We start from the raw sequence: 14,190 nt of genomic DNA on the forward strand, positions 1-14,190 counted from the left end.
TCGACTCTGTCTATTGAAGATGGCATGTTTTTTCATCTTTTAAGGTCACCTTCAATTCCTTTCTTTGGTGTTCTATAATTTGTGTGCCAAGCACTTTACCTACTTAGGTAGATTAATTTTTTGAAGTTATTATGAATGGGATTATTTTCATGATTTCTTCCTCAACGGAATCACTGTTGGAGTATAGGAAAGCTAATGATTTATGGGTGTTGAACTTATATCCTGCTACATTGCTAAATTCATTTCTATGCTCTAGAAATCTTCTTGTCAGTATTTTGAGTCTTCTAGATATAGGATCATATTGTAGGCAAACAGAGATACTTCAACTTCTTTCCTAATTCTATTCTTTAATTTATTTTTCATGTCTGATCATCTTGGCTAATGTTTCAAGTGTTATATTGAATAGGAGTGGTAGAGTAGATAAATTTGCCTTGTTCCTAATTTCAGAGAAAATGCTTTTAGTTTTTCTTCATTCAACATGAGGATGATGTTGGCTTTGGGCTTCTTTCCAAATCCAAAATGCACTAAAACTGTAGCAAAGTTTTCATTTGATTTCCCTGATTGTTACAGATGTTGCACAGTTTTCATATATTTTTATATGGCCTTTATGATTTGAGGTAAGTTCCTTACTCCTAGTTTCTCCACTTTTAACATGAATGGGTGTTGGATTTTATCAAAGGCCTTTTTGGCATCTATTCAGATGATCATGTCACTCTTGTCTTAATTCTGTTTAAGTGGTGAATTACATTGATTGAATTTCATATGTTGAACCAACCTTGCACCCTGCAATGAAACCCACTTCATCATAGTGTATTACCTTTTTTATGTACTTTGGAATGTGGATTAAAGTCAAGGGCACTGGACCACTGAGCCACATCCCCAGCCCTATTTTGTATTTTATTTAGAGATAGGGTCTCTTTGAGTTGTTTAGGGCCTTGCTAAGTGGCTGAGGCTGGCTTTGAACTTGCAATCCTCCTGCCTCAGCCTCCTGAGCCGCTGGGATTACAGGCGTGCACCACGGCTCCTGGCTGTATTTGACATTTTTGTAATGTTAAAGACCCTCCTTACAGCTCTCCTGATCTCATGATCACCTCTGCTCATGTCACACACATGGGATGGAACCGACGTCTTGACTGTCCACATCACTGTTCCCCTCCATGGGTCTTCTAATTGACTTGGTTTTTAATGGGGGTAGCAGTGATGCTGCCGAGATGTGGGGTGCTTTGGCTGTGAGCTCTAACCAGTGATTCTTCACTGCTCTTTGGGCCATGAAGATAACACAGGTGACAGACAGGGCACAAGACAAGGCTGGTCTTTACTAGCCTGTACCCTTTGGGTGGGTGGGCATTAGAAGTGAATAATAAAAGTAATAAAATAATTATCTTTTTACATGCTGAAGTAATAACTAATATCTTTGGTATATGACTTACAATGCTTGTCAGGACAACCGGATAAGATTTCACCTTGTTAAATTTACTTGAAAACAGAGGAAGTTACAGATCACATAATTTATAATAGATATTAAATAACTACAGTGAGAATTAGAAAGATTTACAGATATTGAATCAAGTGGATGATTTTAATTCATTAACACCCTTCTAGGTCCCTGAACTATATCCCGCTAACTTCAAGACATGCTACGGTAAACACATGTATTTGGTTTCTTCAGTCTTGGCTATATCTTATACAAAGGTGAAACCGAGAACAATAAATTAGCATCATGATTGTCTACAGCTGAAACTACGGTATACAATATAAACTATTCAAAAGCCAGAAACATTTATGAAAAAAAATTAAAAGACTAGGAGATACTTTTTTTTACAATTTCTACAAGTGATTGTGCTGCCGATAATCTCAAAAAAGTTGAAGTCTAAATGAGATTCCTGTTTTTTATTTTAGTGTCTCACAACATATAATAATTAAGTACTGTTAAAAATATTTAGAAATCAGAAAAATAACATTAAAGAAACTACTATTTCTGTTATCCTGCAATATCATGATCCCCCCAACCTAAAGGACCTAAGGAATGTAAACACTATATTTTATCTGACTTTAAAGTATTAATACTGTATTTTAAAGTTGATCCACATCTGCACATTACTTTCAGAATTGTGCAATAAGGCAAGACTTTGAGGCATCGCATGTTAATATTACTGACGGCATTGTTTGGAGAGTTTGTTTGCAATTCTTTGTCCTCCAATATTTGTTCTACAGCAGACTTTGGTCTATGACTTAGAAAGGTCAGTATCACTCTCTTCCTTTCCCCTTTGGGGAAGGTTTAAATGACTGTAGTATTTTTCCAGGCTGGATTCAAAAATTACCATTCCCATCTCAAGATAGGGAATGCTCAGTGGCAACTAGAATGAACCTTGTGTCAATCAATCTATCAGCTTCTCCTTCCTTTTCATTTTCCATAGCTTGACATACTTCAGTTTTTATTTTCAACTACTTCGCACTGTGACTATTTGACATTCCAGCAAAAGATTAATGCTGTATTTTTTTAACGAACTACAAACCTTTATGATTAAAAGGATGGATATGGCCTAACAAGCCTTTCAGCCAGAAATTCTTATGAAGTCCAACAATGCCAAAGCCACATTTCAGCAAATGTGAAATTTCAGCAAATTTCAGTAGCAGAAATAAGATCTAACTTGCTTTAGCTATGGAGCATTTGCTAAAAAAAATTGTAGTCATTTCCTTAATATTCATGAATGATTATATAAGATAGAAGAGGGATACTGCCTGCTCTTTTTAAAAACATGAACACGTGACAAAACAAACTTGAGAACATATTTAAAATGGCAAGCTGACATATTTATAGACTGTTCTTATTAGCTGTTTGCAGGTCTAAGACATAGACATTTGGAATTCATGATTTAGTAGAGCTACTACTGGGCGTGGCTGAGCCTAGATCCCTTTGTACAGACTTGGTGATCACAGGGCAGAAGGTGCAAGGCCTTCCAAGGAAGAGAGAGGGGCTGTTTCAGGTTCAGCTGATGCATTCTTGAGAATTGTTTCAGTTCAGTTTCAACAGGGAGGAATTCTGTAACCCCAATTCCCCACTGTATAAGCCTAATTAAAAACACACATTAGTTCCTAAATTTCTTCATAGTGGAGATCAGTTTAAATATACAAGAATTGGTCTGCCCATTTTTATTCTGACACAGTTTTGGAATCCATCTTGAGTTCAATCCACTCCGTTACAATGTCTTTCACATGAATCCTTTGGGGACATGAAGCCTTTGATTCACAGTTTGCAATAAAAATACCCTGATATGTCATTTATTTGCTATTAAGTATTTGATTAGTATGCCTTTTGAATTCAGTATCTTTAACCAAGTTTTTTAATTAGTCTTGCTTGGAGCAGTTCAGAGTATTTTTTTTCCTCTTCCTATTCTTTCCCCCACCCCTCAGATCTCTTTGTGTTCAGGAAGCAGAACTCCTAGGTGTGATAACTTAGGTTCTTTCTGCATGCAATATTTCTATGAGAAGGTTATTCCGTTCAGGTGCTTATAGTAGAGGTATTCCTCAGCCTGCATGCTGATCGCCCAGATTTCAGGTGGTCACAGAAGTAGCTGCCCAAACTTCTCTGTTTGATGGAGGTAGTTGCACACGATGTAGTACAGCAGGGCGGAGTTGACTTGTTCATGAACACCTTCTATCAGCTGGAAGTTCTCAAGGTTTTTGACATCCAAACTAAAGAGCACCAAGAATTTCACATGCAGAAACTCTCACTGATCAAACTGTAGGGAGCAAAGTTTTGCCACTAGGTCCTGTGCATGACTCATGAGGTTGTTGAGGGTGGCCCCAGCTTGTGATGCGATTATAGAATAGTCCACTTGTTGCCCAGCAACCAGGAAAATGGATCCTTTCTTTCCATGTTCCATTTGTAGGTAAATGTGGTCGAGGATTAAGAGCTTACTCCAGCAATTCTGAAGCAGCTTCATTTGGTCATCAATCTTAAATTCTCTGACAAAGATACTACTCCTGGCCCACTCAACAATGGAGAAGAGGGTTTGATCTGCCATTTTGCACACCAGCCCAAACTCGCTCAGCTTTTCGTGCTTGCTTTCAGTAGCCTGCTCTTGCTGCAAATAGGTCATGATTTGGGCTTGAACTTGAGGCTCATCAGGCTCACACTTCAAAGTTTCCAGTATCAGATGTGGAGTGCTTGCTGGGGAGCCTGTCTGGTAACTATCCATATAGGAAAGCCCATTATTGACTCAGGTGAGCCTGAGTACAGGTCTGGGTATTCAGACTTGATGGCCAGGCTAGAAAGGTGGCCATATGCTTGGTAACCTTGCAGGCTGCCATGAGGTGGCATTGTCATGCTAATGGGAGATGTTACAAAGGGACTTCTGTCATAGTCTGTAGGAGGCAAGGCAGCATGGTTCAGAGGTAGGCCTTTGGAGTCAGAATGGATGTTCTGAATGGCAGAAGAGATGGTCAGGTCAGAGGGCATCGCTTGGGTCATCAGAGACATGGCTTCCAGGTGAAGTTCATTGGCTTGAATGAGAGCTTTTTTCTGTTACTTCAGGGCCCTGTCTCTCTTGTACATTGGTCCAAACTTATTCCTTCCTCCACACAGTCGATCAGCCCTTACCACTTCTAGCTTCATTCCAACACTTAGATATTTTTGAAATCCACAGTAAGGACGTTTTCTCTGTGTTTTGTCAATTTGGCAGTTCTGGTTTTCTATACATATGTTCCTTTTAGTATTTTGAACTATTCCTTAAAAATCCTTGCAACTCTCACAAGTGAGAAGCCTGCACTGGTACCCAGACACTTTATCTCCACACACAGGACAAAGCTCTTGGAGATCTTCATCAGAGGAGTAATTCACCATTTTAAATTTTGTCACTTGCATGTTTTCCGGCATCTGCCCCTGCTCGCCATGCAATCCAGCCAGTCCCAGGGCTTCCATCTCCGCGTTGTGCAGCATGACAAGGCGGCGAGGGCCAGAATGGAGAGTAAATATCAGTCCGAAAGCCCAGCAACCTCCCTCTTCTGCCTGGTTGACTTCTCTCATGTATCAGAGAGCAGCCCCTTCCAGCCCCAAGGGTGACGGTGCTGGGAAGGAGGGAGAAAAATCTTTACCACACATACCTCAGATGAGCACTAATCTCCAGGATAGACAAAGAACTCCAAACAAATTTAAAAAAAATCAATAAATGGGCTAAGGGACTGAACATTTTACAGAAAAAGAATTATAATTGATCAACAAATATATGAAAACATTTTAATCATCTGTAGAAATTAGAGAAATGCAAATCAAAACTACTCTAAGATTTCATCTCACTCCAGTCCGAATAGCCATTATCAAGAATACAAGCAATAACAAGTGTTGGCAAGCATGTGGGGAAAATGGTACACTCGTGCATTCTTGGTGGGATTCCAAATTGGTGCAACCACTATGGAAAGCAGTATGGAGATATCTCAGAAAACTTGGAATGCATCCACTATGAGACCCAGCTCTCCCACTTCTTGATTTATACACAAAAGACTGAAAAGAAGCATACGACAGTGATGCAGCCACATCAATGTTAATAGCAGCTCAATTTGCAATAGCTAAACTATAGAACCAATCTACGTGCCCTTCAACAGATGAATGGATAAAGAATCTGTAGTACATAAACACAATGGAATATTACTTAGCCATTAAAAGGAACAAAATTGTGGCATTTACCAGTAATGGATGGAACTGGAAGTTATCATGGTAAAAGAAATAAGCTAATCTCAAAAAATCAAAGGCCAAATATTTTTTTTGATATGCAGTTGCCAATTTCACAAACAAAGTGGGTGCGGACAGCTATGGTCAAGGAAGAATATAAGTACTTTGGATTAGAAAAGGGGGAATGATTTGAAAGAAGTGGGAAGCGAATAGGAAAGATGGTAGAAGGAATCAGACTTTACTAGACTGCCGCCCCAGACTAGCAAGGGCCACTAAACTAAAGGTTGCTAGAGTGAAATTCCTAGGATACCAAATAAAACACAGACACACACATTCCCTTTAATTCAAGCTTCACGACAGCTCCTCAATTCTCGGCCTCTAGCCCCCCAAAAGAAAAAGTGAGGAATGTCATAAGAGGCTGGCGAGAGAGAGCTAGCACATTCGGAAGTGAATTTTTATTTGCGGGGGGGGGGGACCCTCATTTTTTTCAAAATTCCATCCATAAAAGGTCTAGATAGGCAGGGTTACAAGGACAGGTAAGGTAATTCGAACCCTGGGGCTGCAAGAGGCCACGCCTATGCATGAAGACACATTCTGCTACTTCCAAGATCTGAGCAGCCACCTGGGGCCACTTTGAATGTGACCAGATCACTACAGTTGTGACCAACAGAGCCTCTACCAATCAGGGAAGGAAAATTCTGGTTACTCAGCGCAATGGTCCCCCACACTAGACAGTGCTCATATATGATTACGTGACTAATGCAATTCTACATCATGTATAACAAGAAGAATGAGAAGTTATACTCCATACATGTATGTCAAAATACATTCTATTGTCATGTGTAACTAATTAGAACAAATTTTAAAAACAAGAGTAACAAGTATAAATGCCAGTGTACAGATTCACACTGAAGGATACACACACACATCCAGTAGGACCGCTCAGAAACATAATCCCCGTCATTACTGCACCCTGCCATACAGAACAACATGAATCAGGGAGGCTCCTGGGGCCTGGGAAAATGGAAACATGGCTCTAATATTCAGGCCATCATGGTTACTGCTCCCATCCATGTCCCCAGTGCCACCTGGGAGTCTCTTTGGTGGGAAGTTCCTGTCCTGGAGGCCACAGATGCAGTGTTTAACTTTTTGATAAATAAAGGTATGCCTATGTGTGGCTAACCCGCAGCCCTGGATCAGAGTCTGTCTGTTAATGGGGCACTGGAAGTTCAGCACAATTTCTAGCTCTAGATTAATGCCCCCTTGTCCCAAACACACACCACAATACACTCTTTTTAGACAGAGTAAAATATCTCTATTCAGTTATGTTAACTCTCAAAAGTATGCCCTTTTCCATCCCATTGTGTATAAATCATGCTGCCACACAATCTCATAATGATCTTCTATAAGGAATGAGCAATGGATGTGACACAAACTCATATTTGGGGGCTGAAAAAAATTTCTGCATCTAAGACATGCTAGGAACAGGCTCCTGCACTGGAAAAAAAAAGGAAAACACAGAAGAAAAAGCAAACAAAAAATAGTATTTAGAAAAGCAACTTGGTCATATGCCTACATATCCAATTTAGGAGTTATATTTACATTGAAGAAATGGTTCTGTGGTTTCAATAACTTAGAAAACCATTGCTGTAAGCCTTCATCCTCCTCAGGAAGAGGAAGAAGAAAGCAATGTCCAAGGGTAATGACTGACCAAAGTTATCACAAAAGGTGGGATAGACCTGGACCAAGCCCAGGTGCCCTCATCACCATGGCAGAAAAGGACCTTAAGTGTCTCTAACACTCAGCCTGGGGTGGCTTCTCAGCACCTCCAGGCATGAGATGAGCTGCTTTCTGCTCAGAAACCTCCCTAGAGAGAAAGTCTCTGCGCCCTCCTGCAGCTGCTCAGTAACAGGATTTCACACACCTTCCTCTAGTAGTAGGAACCACCCAGAGGCATAAGTGAGTAGTATCTGAGGCACATGAGAACCTTAAACTGGCTGATACCTTCCCCTCCCCTTAGTCTGAGAAAGAATCCCAGTCCTCTCCATTTGAGGAGAACACCTTCCATTGTCTCACCCATTATGTCCAAAATATGGAACAGCTATTTAAAAAATTGAGCAACAAATGTAGCAATTATGGTAACTTTGAAATGGATTTTATGTTTTTACAAGTCTATTCTTTCATGAAAAGTCACATGTAAATGCTTAGGGCATTCTAATACACATATATAAATGCACATGCACACATAGAGAGCATATATAAGCTCTAGATTATTATTTACAACCTATTTTAATATACCCATGATGCATTCATTGAAATAGTCACAGAACTGAAAACTTGGGACTCAATGAGTTAAACTCTCTAAGATAGGAAACGCTTCCCCACTTCCCCATTCCTCCTTTCCTCCAGGCCCACTGGAAGTCAAATCCTAGCACAGCCAAGGAAAGATCTGCAACTTGGTCCCAGTAGGACACAGAACCAATGGAATGCAAGGTCTGCTCATGTGTTTGGGGATTGTGTGTTGGTATAATTCTGTTTCCCAGCTTGATGCCATACTGCTGCCAGCACAAGTCTTGACTCAGCTACAGAACTTACAGGACTTCTTTGGTGTACTGTCTTTCACCCAACACTACTTTTTACCAACAAACATATTTCACCATAAGAGAAGTGCAGAAGTAGGTTCATGTGCCATATCACCCAGAAGCAGCTAAACTGATAAATTGTGAAAGAGTCCATGGAAGATAACAAGGACAGATGACAGACCAAGACCTGTGAGATTAGGATGCTGTACTCTGGGAGGTAGTGTGTGCTTTAAGCCAGCAGTAAAGATATACTTGTGTTTCCCCACAGCTAGAATACATGGTTCCAAAAACAAAGGGGTGCTGGTAAGAGTTGCCCCTTTGACTCTCACATGTAATGGCTCACACTCAAGCAATTTTGCATTTATCTCCACAATCTTGGTCTTTGTGGACCTAGAGGTCTTAATCTCTGAGAAATAAGTGGATTCCTATGGTACATAGGTGATTGGGACTGACTTCCAAGAGAAAGGGATTCAAAATACGTGAGGTCAGAAAAGACGAATAAAGCACAAGGATGGGAAAACACTGAGACTCTTCAGCAATTAAGGTCAAAAATCACTGCATCAGGTGAAGAATCCTACCAGGGAGGATATCTGAGGTAAGAGTCTTCTGAACAGCTTCTCAGAAATCACATAAGACCCCTTCTCATAATGGCTTTCCAGCCTTCATGGCCTTGGACCCTAAAACTTCTTCTTAGAGAACTCCCAAGAGAGGAAAAATTCTTAAAATCACCAGGCTCCCTGCTGACACAATCCAGCTGAGACCAACCTATTGCTGGCTTTCACCCTCTCATTGTGGTTTTGAACCACTGAGCTCTTGGGCAACTGAGGTACACCATCTTCAGCATTGCTCCCGCCTTACTCTACCCATCCCTCTAACCACAGCCCCTCCATCTTCTCTATTTACTAAGAGTTTTGTATCCTCTATGATAGCAAAAGAATCTCATCTCCATATATCCAACTTTTACACAGGAAATGGTTTCAACAAATGATCATCCTGAAGGTCAATGAAAGCCCAAGAAATAAATACTTTCCTGGATCTATCACAATGATATTTAGATTCCTCAGTCCCAGGACCCACTACTGGCCAATGTAACACTTCCAGCAATCCTAACTTCTGACCACAGGTTCCAGTTTTCTGTTTCTGTGGTCAGCACTGAATCAAGAGTGATGGGTGCTTAGGCTTGGCCAAATTATTACCCAACCATCAGATTTTGATCAGGCAGTGATGGAAGGCTGAGATCATCTCAGATGAAAAAGCACCCACACACCAGAAGAGAACACTGGGAGTTTAAAGACCAGGAGGACGCACCAACCTCTTTGACCAGAGAGGCCTTCCTGGGAAGATGAAGCCACTCCTGCTCCTGTTGGTCTTTCTTCTGTGCCCAAGGACAGAGGCAGGTGAGTGACTATCCCTAAGAACTGAGGCCCAACCCGAAGCTCAGCCCTGCTCAGATGCTGCACCCCACCATCCCGGCTCAGGTGCACCTCCAGCAAATTTCTGCATAGCAAGGTAAACCTCACCCAAAGACTGGCGGGCCTCATGGGGATAGAAGCACAGGGGAGGAGCAGGGCAGAAGGCTGGTCTCACTGGGAACCTTCCCCTTCCCCAGACCTACCTTTACCATCTGAAAAGCAGGTCCGTTCATGAACACATGAAAGTACAATTACCAACAGGAAAGAACAAATAGTTAATTCCCCAAGAAAGGGAAATTTATAGAAAGGGCCTGGCTTCTGTAATCAAGGTAAAGCCCACTGATTTTTTAACCAAACATTTTAATATCTACCCTCAATGTCCACCTGCTTATCCAAACTATATCATTCTCACACTTCACAGGAATGCAGCCAAGGACCCATTTGATCTCAGAGTCATGGGCATTCTCGTCCCCTTAACAGTTACATGTGCCTTCATTCAGCCCCATGTTCTCTCAGGTCATTTTCAGTTACAGATGGGTGCAATGGCTTTGTCAGACCCCATCTTCCCCTGTGCTCACAATCTCACCAGCACTGCCCTCCAACCCTCAGCCATAAGCTGATCAGGAGCCATTTCCTCACACAGCCAAGACCTTTACTAGGCACCTACTTGGTGTCTGGCTCCAGCAGACAAACATCAAACACAACTCAACATTCTGACTTTATGTGCAGAACCCAGTAGGAGCTCAGTGGGAACTAAGGGGAAACAAGAGAGGAAAGAAGATTCTGGGACACGTCAGAGAAAGGAATGACCAGGATAAGTAGGGACTTTGCTACTTGTTCCAAACTCAAATCCTGTCAGTCAACATTGACATCTGAAGCAGGAATTACAGAGCTAGCACTGCCCTGCTCTTGGTCAGAGGGAGTAACTGAGTCTTATGGGTCATTTTTCAAGCCAGGAATGCTGCCGGGTGCACACTCAGAGCCCCATGTTGCTGCTGGCTACTTAGATCCTGCCTCTAGGGCTTAAGAGCCAGGCAAGCAAGGAGATCAGGGGCAGGGCCAGAACAAGGGAGCATGGAGAGGGTCTTTGGTGAGGTCAACTTTCTGCTTGATGAAGGTGCTTGAGGACACAAGCCAGGCACCCAATCAGACACTTTATATTCATGTTCCTAAAGGAGGATCCAGTAGAAAAACTAAAACAGAAGCAAGGACAGAGAAGACACCAATCAATAATAGTGAGCAGAGGGTGAACAGCGGACATGATAAAGACAGGAGGAAATTCTAGAGACCATAAAAAGAACAAACCAAAACTCCCACATCAGATACAAGCACTGGGGCATTTCTCTTCAGAGGCATCTCTCTGTCCCTTTGTCAATAAACCTGTTGCTTGCTTCATATATCTGTGTCCTTTTCTTCAATTCGTTGCTGAACAAGGACAATGAACCCCGCACACCTAGATGGTAACACCACCACACTCAATCCTTCCCTCCCTGGAGTTGACCCCAGTCTCCTCTCTTCAGCCTTTGGCTCCATGAGCACCAAGGGCAGGACAGAACATTTCTTTCAGGGAAAATCATCGGGGGCCGGGAAGCTGTGCCTCATTCCCATCCCTACATGGCATTTCTTCGGATAAAGACTCCAACTCAAACAAAACGATGTGGGGGTTTCCTTGTGCGTGAGGACTTTGTCCTGACAGCAGCCCACTGCTGGAAAAGGTGAGTTCACACATCTAAAGAAAACGCCACAGGGAATCCTCTCCTTTGGGCCTGAAGACAAGACTCTGTGGAGGGCAGGTAAGCTCTGGGGAGAGAAGAGCAGGTCAGTGCAGGTGGCTTGTTATACAAAAGGAGAACGTGGATCAAGGCTGGATGGGAAGGAGGCGGGTTTCTCCCAGGAGCCCAGAGTGCACATGTGAGAATCTCAGTCTCACCTGGAGACACTTGAGCTCTATGCATGACTGAGCACATTCCATCTGCTCCAGGAACTGCACCAGTCCTGGCTGCCAGGTTAGAAAAGGGCAGAGATGCCCAGCCCAGAGTCCTGTTCCCCTACATGTCCTCCCAACTCCACCCTGCCCTGCCCTGAGTAACCATTTTTCTTCAGGGATCCTGAGCTCTATCCCCTATGACTCTACCTCCCTGTCTTCTCTAGGAGCAGATCCATCACTGTCATCCTGGGGGCCCACAACATCAAACACAATGAGAAGACCCAGCAGATCATCCCTGTAAAAAAAGTCTTCCCCCACCCAGATTTCAAATGCAGCTATTTCAATGACATCATGTTACTGCAGGTGAGGAATGCCATTCCAATGGGTCTTGCACACTTTAATCCTGGAGGATTAAATCTGCTGTCCTTCTGTCCAACCATCCTTCCTAAAATGAAGGCTTCACTTGTCCCAATGCCATGAAGAAGGCAATCCCATTACTGTCTGGAGTTTTGTGGACTATTTGTTGAAAAAATTGCCTTTATCTCCTTTTAGTTGGAAAAGAAGGCCAAGCTCACTGCTGAGGTGAGCCTCCTCAAATTACCCTCAAGAAAATCCCAGGTTACACCAGGGATGGTGTGCACTGTGGCTGGCTGGGGACTCATTGGCCAAAATACATCCACAACAAAACTGCATGAGGTACAGCTTGAAATCCAAAAGGACAAGGAATGTCTCTCTCGTTTCAAAATGTTTTACAACTCCACCATCCATATGTGTGTGGGGAATCCAAAGGAGAACAAGACTTCTTTTAAGGTGAGTCACCAGCCTTAACCATTCCCTGCCTTGGGCACAGCAGAGTTTGAGGAGAACCATGGCAAAGGGAACTACTCATGCCCCTATGTACTCAGCCTTTCACCAATTCAGTCTCTGGTCCTGGGGTCAGTGGAAACTGAATGTCATTGGTCACTTCATGGAAACAGACTTACTGGGGGAGGAGAGGTCTTAATCAACTGGAAGGAGTAGTCAGGATCAGTCTGAGGACCCCTTCCCTTGGACTGAATGAGACTACCCTATTTCTGAATTCACAAACAAAGTGTCCACCCCCAGTGGAGAGGCCAGGTGTGAGAATTGGAGGAGGCCAGCTAATGGTGTTTTCTCTACCCACAGGGAGACTCTGGGGGCCCCTTTGTGTGTAAAAACGTGGCCCAGGGCATTGTGTCCTTTGGGAAAGAGGAGGGGATACCTCCACGTGTCTACACCAGGATCTCAACCTTTCAACGCTGGATTGAAAAAACAATGAAATCCTTTAAACTCCAGGGACAAGACTAAGAAGCCTCCTGAATTCATCTTCATCTTCTCTTGAACAAAGGCCCAAAGTACACTGGGTAGAGGAGTAGAGGGGACACTGCCAGGTGCTTAATAAACTTTCATCTCTAGAACAGAAGTGCTAGATTCCTCCTTTCTTCACCAGCATAACATTCTGTAAGGTTCTGACTGTATATCCAGCAGGATCTCTTCACATTTATGATTCCTTACATGCTTCCCCTCAGGCACACTCCACCTTCCACCTCTAGAATACAAAACCACACTGTGTTCATACTGCCTCCAAATGACCTGTCCCAATGCCAGCTCCCTGCAGCAGGTTGAGTTTAAGCTACACAGGAAAAAAAGAACCTTCTCTAGACAAAACTCATGCCTACAATGCCATCTTACATCATTCTGTCCCTACACCCTAACCCTACCTTGCTTGTGGGCCGCTATTAAAACACAAAAGACCCCAGATTTATAAAGGGAATTGTATTTCCCACCTGGTGGAAAAGGGTAGGAGCCTTTTGGAAAGGTGTGATTCATGCAGGGCTCCCTCTCAAATCAGCACACCTGGCAGCTTGGAAGCATGAAGACTTTCAAGAAAAATATTCAGTGTCCCCAGATGCACCTTAAGTGTCTGTCATAGCCCTGTCATGGTGCCAGAGCCCAGTGCAGTGTCTGGTCTCCTGTCAGCCCATCCTCCCACAATCCCAAATGATCTTCCATCTTAGTCTGAGCCAGCTTCTCTCCACCTCCCATGTCCAGGTTCTATGGAACCCTTTCTATCTGTGTTCACCAAGATTCTCATCCTTAATGGATCTTGAGCACTAGCTCACCTTCTGCCCTATTCATGAAGGACCAGAAAGCTGGGAATATCCTCAGAACTCTAGTCCAGAGCTTTCACCTGGTCAAGGCCATGTCAGTCCTCCCATGCAGAGGATTCTTACTCCTGAGCTCAGAGCCAAAGACAAGTCACACTCAGTAGCCTGATCCCTTGCAGGCTCTTCCTTTGAGTACCACTGAAAGCCTAACCTCTGGACCAAACTCACTGATTGGTATCCTGGACTATAATATCCATCAATGTGAGAAAGCCTGCCTCTGTAGCAGGACAGAAGCAGCATTCTGCCATCAACCAATACATCAATGCTCATTGGGCAAATACTTTGTGCCAGGCAACAGGATCCCTGCAATTCAGCAGTCATCATGGAATCCATGTGGTTTATCTGATTTGCATGTCACTTCCTTCTGTGGCTTTCCAGGCCTGGATCTAAGTTTAATTTACAAAAATCAAAG

At 43.0% G+C, this 14,190-nt stretch overlaps 1 protein-coding gene and 1 pseudogene across 1 annotated transcript; one reads left to right on the plus strand and one right to left on the minus strand.

Moving 5' to 3' along the window:
- Positions 1-2,806: 2,806 nt before the first annotated feature.
- On the minus strand, positions 2,807-5,059 carry LOC144377555 (nuclear receptor subfamily 5 group A member 2 pseudogene; annotated as a pseudogene).
- A 4,493-nt stretch (positions 5,060-9,552) lies between these two features.
- Positions 9,553-13,027, plus strand: LOC101974470 (granzyme B-like). The gene is made up of 5 exons (XM_078049049.1): positions 9,553-9,650; positions 11,233-11,380; positions 11,817-11,955; positions 12,145-12,402; positions 12,757-13,027. Exons 1-5 carry the CDS (start codon positions 9,596-9,598, stop codon positions 12,916-12,918), a joined length of 762 nt encoding a protein of 253 aa, XP_077905175.1. The 5' UTR covers positions 9,553-9,595; the 3' UTR covers positions 12,919-13,027.
- Positions 13,028-14,190: the final 1,163 nt, after the last annotated feature.

This window comes from Ictidomys tridecemlineatus, chromosome 5 (assembly GCF_052094955.1).
Source record: "Ictidomys tridecemlineatus isolate mIctTri1 chromosome 5, mIctTri1.hap1, whole genome shotgun sequence".
Classification (NCBI taxonomy): Eukaryota; Metazoa; Chordata; class Mammalia; order Rodentia; family Sciuridae; genus Ictidomys; species Ictidomys tridecemlineatus.

Coding starts and splice junctions, on each gene's coding strand:
- LOC101974470 (XM_078049049.1), top strand. CDS start 9,596: ATGAAGCCACTCCTGCTCCTGTTGGTCTTTCTTCTGTGCCCAAGGACA. Junction 9,651..11,232: donor GTGCCCAAGGACAGAGGCAG/GTGAGTGACTAT, acceptor CATTTCTTTCAG/GGAAAATCATCGGGGGCCGG. Junction 11,956..12,144: donor ATGACATCATGTTACTGCAG/GTGAGGAATGCC, acceptor ATCTCCTTTTAG/TTGGAAAAGAAGGCCAAGCT.